This window comes from Nerophis ophidion, linkage group LG09, assembly GCF_033978795.1.
Source record: "Nerophis ophidion isolate RoL-2023_Sa linkage group LG09, RoL_Noph_v1.0, whole genome shotgun sequence".
NCBI classification, from domain to species: domain Eukaryota; kingdom Metazoa; phylum Chordata; class Actinopteri; order Syngnathiformes; family Syngnathidae; genus Nerophis; species Nerophis ophidion.
The window spans coordinates 62,204,285-62,210,572 of NC_084619.1; the positions used below are offsets into that span (position 1 = coordinate 62,204,285).

At 39.2% G+C, this 6,288-nt stretch overlaps 1 protein-coding gene across 3 annotated transcripts in view; it reads right to left on the bottom strand.

Annotated features, from left to right (window-relative positions):
* Positions 1-5,394: 5,394 nt before the first annotated feature.
* Positions 5,395-6,288, bottom strand: part of slc30a6 (solute carrier family 30 member 6) — a 129,787-nt gene continuing 128,893 nt past the window's right edge. For all 3 annotated transcript variants that reach the window (XM_061911500.1, XM_061911499.1, XM_061911497.1), the window contains one exon: positions 5,395-6,288. This exon is cut by the window's right edge and continues 31 nt beyond it. In XM_061911500.1, coding sequence (XP_061767484.1) covers positions 5,780-6,288 — 509 coding nt within the window. In that variant the 3' untranslated portion in view covers positions 5,395-5,779.

Below are 6,288 nucleotides of genomic sequence, written 5' to 3' on the forward strand. Positions count from 1 at the left end.
TTGTGAAAAAAACTACTCAAGTACTGAGTAACTGGTGAGTTTTTTGATTGATTGATTGATACTTTTATTAGTAGTTTGCACAGTACAGTACATATTCCATACAATTGACCACTAAATGGTAACACCCGAATAAGTTTTTCAACTTGTTTAAGTCGGGGTCCACGTTAATCAATTCATGTCAACCTGTTCGTTTAATGATTACGGCAACAAATAATGCACAAAAACATAAAGATAGTAATGAGCAAATTCAGAGCCAGGAATATCTCTGATGCAATTAAAACAATATTATATATTAAATAATAATACATTAAAATAAAAATAAAAATTAAGGCACATTGAGCCACAATAACATAACAGCACCATAGGCTCAGTAGGCATTCATTGATTGATTGAAACTTTTATTAGTAGATTGCAGTACAGTACATATTCCGTACAATTGACCACTAAATGGTAACACCCCAATAAAATTTTCAACGTTAATCAATTACTTAATAAATGACCAAGTCGAGGTGATCTACCTCATATATACATATACATACACACATATCATATATATATATATATATATACGTATATATATATATATATATATATATATATATATATATATATATATATATATATACATACCTTTATATATACACAGTATATAATTTATATTTATTTTGCCGTTTTTGTTCACATGTTAAAGGTGTTTTAATGAATATACATGCATGTTTAACATATAGATTCCTATCTTTCATGAAGAAAAGAATATAAGTTGGTGTATTACCTGATTCTGATGACTTGCATTGATTGGAATCAGACAGTATAGTGATGATAATGTCCCGGTTTTCAAATGGAGGAGAAAAAAAGTTCCTCTTTTCTGTCTAATACCACATGAAAGTCGTTGGTTTTTGGCATCTTATTTGTCCAGCTTCTATATTCGTTTTTATACACTTTACAAGATATACATTGGCGGCAAACTCCGTAGCTTGCTAGTTTGTTTGCGCTGGCTTTCGGAGACTCTTATTTTGTTAGCGCAGGCGCGATGGAGCGGCGCTTTTATTGTGAAGACAGGAAATGTGCGATCAGTCTTTAGGCTTTTGACGGGAAGTACGGTTGAAATAAAAAGTGTCTTTTTTCCTTTACACTTTTGATTGATTGGTTGATTGATTGAAACTTTTATTAGTAGATTGCACAGTACAGTACATATTCCGTACAGTTGACCACTAAATGGTAACACTCCAATAAGTTTTTCAACATGTCGTGTTCTACGTGAGACGGTCACGTGACCACCTGGCTCTGTTTGATTGGTCCAACGTCACCAGTGACTGCATGTGATTGGTGAAACGCAAGCATGCATAGTTCCTACTTTGAATGCGTGTCTGATAAAAACAAAACAAACAAAGCGTGCATTAACAGATCGATAAAAAAAAAAAGTAGCGAGTAGCGACCTGATTGCAGAAAAATGGAGCGGAGCAAAAGTAGCGTTTCTTCTCTATAAATATACTCGGCGACTTGTCCAGGGTGTACCCCGCCTTCCGCCCGATTGTAGCTGAGATAGGCGCCAGCGCCCCCCGCGACCCCAAAAGGGAATAAGCGGTAGAAAATAGATGGATGGAAGTAAAAGTAAAAGTATGTTGCATAAAAACTACTCTTAGAAGTACAATTTATCCCAAAAGTTACTCAAGTAGATGTAACGGAGTAAATGTAGCGCGTTACTACCCACCCCTGGTAATACTTTACTACTATTAGTAACATCAGTTTTTAACATGTAGTAATATTAATACATCAGTAGTGAATGACTAATAATATGATAGTCTAATTAATAGTTAGAGTAATAAAGCTTTAGTTAGCAACAAATGGTAGCAATAAATGACAGGTTGCAGTTGTAATAACAGTATTTAACATGTATTTATAAAGTAGTTGTTAACTACTACTAGTAGTAATAATTTACTACTAGTAGTAATAAATACCCCCTGCTGGTCATGACGCCCACTGCATGCTAATTGCAAATTTATGAACAGGAAGTGTTCTTGATGTTTCATCAACGTAATAGAAATATACAAACTAATAGTAGTATTCATTAAAAAAAAAACATATTAAAAATATTTAAAAAAATGTAAAATAATAAAAGAAATGTTAATAATAATAATAATAATACAAATATAATAATGTCCAATGTCATTGGATGACATTTCCTAATGGGCGGGGCTATGCCATGTGGGTCACATGACGTTTGTGACCTGAGGGCTTTGTTTACACCCCCCCCCCCACACCCAATGACCCCCACCCCCCAAGTCCTGTGCATTAAAACAGCCGTGACCTAATCGCTCTTTCAGCATCATGTCACACGACATCTTTGTTTGTTTGTTTGTTTGTCTTCTGCCACTCGGACCACTTCTCCTGTCAGCGTACAGTGCTAACACCTAGCATGATAGCGCGTGTCCTTTCTACGCTTTTAAAATGACTCTGCAACACGCATTTATTGTCACTGACACACACACACACACACACACACACACACACACGCACACACACACACGCACACACACACACACACACACACACACGCTGGTTATCAAACAGAATGGGGACCAAGTTGTTGTTCATGACTTGTGGGGACCACCCTTTCTACAGGTTGTGGAGGCATAAAAAAAATGAGATAAAATGGCCACTGCCCAGTTAGCTCATACACGTCTTTAAATCTCTGGATTGATGAAGTAATGTGCTGATCATACTTACTGGGGATTCTGGGGAAAAAGAATCAATATGATTCATGGGGGACCAAATTTAAATCATTTTGCATAACTCACACACATTTGTACGTGACTACTGAGGACCATTTAAAAAAAGTTCAAATTAAATATTGTATGAGCCTCAGAATCATTTAAAAAGGTTTCTCTTTAGAGGACCTGTTTTTTTGTCCCCATACCGTCAAAGGTCCCCCAAATGTGACTGTGTAAACAGAGCGATGTCCCCATTAAGTCAGCATTGCCAGAACACACACATTCTGGTTATCAAACGGAATGGGGACCAAGTTGTTGTTCAGTACTTGTGGGGACCACCCTTTCTACAGGTTGTGGAGGCATTAAAAAATGGAGGTAAAATGGCCACTGCCCAGTTAGCTCATACACGTCTTTAAATCTCTGGATTGATGAAGTAATGTGCTGATCATTCTTACTGGGGACCCTGGGGAAAAAGAATGAATATGGTTCATAGGGACCACATTTAAATAATTGTGCATAATTCACACCAATTTGTACGTGTCTACTGAGGACCATTTAAAAAAAAAGTTCAAATTAAATATGACATGAGCCTCAGAATCATTTAAAATGGTTTCCCTTTAGGGGACCTGTTTTTTTGTCCCCATACCGTCAGAGGTCCCCTAAATGTGACTGTGTAAACAGAGCCATGTCCCCATTAAGTCAGCATCCGCAAAACAAACACACACACACACACACACACACACACACACACACACACACACACACACACACACACACACACTAAGCGATGCGGCGGAGACTTGTCAAACAACATCAGGGTCAAGCGGAGACAAGTTGAGGTTGCGCTCGACGGCGCCGCCCTGCTGCAGCGAGCGGCGCACTGCAGGAAGAAGGTTGATGCAGCAGCACATCCAAGGTAATACAAAACGTCTATAAAATCCAAATGAAATGATTGCACTCACCGGAGATGTCTTGGTGCCTGGTACACATTTACTCACCTTACTTTAGAAGACATGGATGGATGGTGGGCGTGGACCTGTAATAAATTACAGGTGTAGCATCCCAACTTTTCACAGGAATCGCCCAAAAAGGTGTTTTTAACATCCATCAAATGTTGAGTAGTGTCCTTCTCTCAATAAATCCAGGTAATTGATCCCTTCCTCTTCTCTTTTCCAGAAGATGGAGGTTTCTACTGGCGTAGTAATCGTCTTCTTGTAGAACTTGGGTGTGGTTGATCTTAACGATGTTGTCCAGTGTGGGTGAGCTTCCCATTTTAACAAAGTGAAATGTTAGAAAAGAAAACATGAGAGACTCTTAACGACTGCTGCTGGAACACAAGAGAGGTTTAAAAAAACAACAACACCCGGTTCCTAATAGAGACGTGACCTTTGTGAACGAACCGAGTCTTTTGAAGGATGAAAACCGCAATTTTTACATGTGCATGAAAATATTGAGTCACGCGACAAATGCGGGTCAGAGTCAAAGAAAACATTTTAGCACTTGTATTCACGTTTTTTTTTTAAATATTTTTTACTTAAAAAATATATATATATATATAATAATGAGCCAGTCTTTTGAACGATTCTTTGCAAGGAACGGCTCTTCAAGACTCGATTCCCTTTAAAAAATGCCATAAATCTCATCTCAACTTGTAAATTCCCGACACCTGTTCTTGTATAACCAATGTTACACTGCCCCCTGTGGACACCTGTTGTAATGACGTGGCTCTGACACAGGCAGATAATATATATATATATATATATATATATATTTAATATATATATATATACATACACACATATATATATACTTACACATATGTATATATACATATTATATATATAAATATGGATGATGGATATATATATATAATACGTATGTATGTATTATACATATAACATATATACACATGTATGTATATACATACATACAAATATGTATATATACACATGTATATACATAAACATATGTATATATACATATTATATATATAAGTATATACATATATATACACATATATAGGTTAGGAAGTTATTGAAAATAAGTTGTTAAAAATAAGTTTTTACAAATATGTTGTTAAAAATAAGTTATTAAAATACTTTTTCAAAAAGAAGTTGTTTAAAAAAAAGGTTATTAAAAATACGTCGTTAAAAAGACGTTATTAAAAAATTAGTCATGAAGTTATTAGAAAATAAGTAGTGGAAAAATAAGTTTTTGAAAAGTTATTAAAAATTAGTTCAAATAAGTTGTTAAAAAGAAGTCTTTAAGGAGTGACATGAAAGACTTTTGATGAATAATCACTCAGAAAATATTCCTTATATGAAATCAAGAATTCAGTAATTAATAAGCGTGATTAAAAGTTTAATAATGAGTTCATCACCCCAGAATCAACATTCTTTAAATACAAAAAATGTCCACTGCAGAAGACGACGCTTCTCTCCGATACGTGATGATGTCATGGTGATATCGTCACGTTGCTACACAGTAGTTGATTGTGACGTTTCCATGGCAACCCTTGACACCATGGACATGAGTGTTTAGAAATACTCCCCAACTCTCTGGAAGTTTCAAAATAAGTCTTAGAGGTGTGGATGCCCCCTGCTGGCAAAACCACCTTCCTACACCTTCAGAGTCAACTGGACTTTCCAGCTAGGAAAAGAGAAGAAAGTGAGCTGGAAAAAGATTGTTTTTAAAAAAGTTGTTTTTAATTTTCAAATGAGGCGTTGTCACAAACCGATGACCTCATCGCACGTCGCGACGCCCGGCCATCGCTTCTCCAGTCGGCGTCCAAAAGACGTGAAGTCTTGCTCGCTCGATGAAGGTCGTCAATGACGACATCCTTGTTGCCATGACAACGTGAGGACATCACAGCACAACACTTTGGCTGGAGGGGGCGGAGTCAGTCTTCTGGAAACAGCGTTGAATAAAGTTTCAGACTAAATAAAAAAAGAGAATCTTGGCCCCGCTCCGTCACCGATACAACAAGAAGATGGCGTTAAAAAAAGGGAATGGCGTGTAAAGATGCTGCGTGGTCTCTTTGGAGGATCTACAAGTCCATGGTGGTCCAGTCAGGGTCGGTACGGGCTGTACTGAGGCGTGCCGCCCAAAGTTCTGTAGTTCTGAGACCACGCCATCCTGGCCCCGCCCACACCCGCGCCGTACCCCGCCCCCAATCCCGGCACGCCAAGACCCAGGGCGTCTCCAGGCCGGACTAAGGCGTGACTCAGCATGGCGGGGTAGGAGTAAGGCCCGTGATGCGCGTGTCGGCCCGCCGCAGGAAGCGTGACGGCCTGCATGTTCCTGCCCGGCGTGTCGAAGGAGAACTCCGGAGGAGGACTGCTGGGCTTGGAGGGTGTCGACGTCAGACGCTCCGGCTCGCCTCCGGGCGACGTGAGGGACGAGGGCGCCGTGGAGGCGGAAAGGGCGCCGTAGGCTTCGGCGGCGCCGGCAGGCGAGATGGACGAGGCTGTGAGGAGCGGTCTGCTCCAGTCGTCCTTAAAGATCTGCACGCTCAGCGTGGACACCAGAGGAAGAAGGCGGTTGGTGACGTGAGCCAAGACCAGCTGCTCGTTGGCGT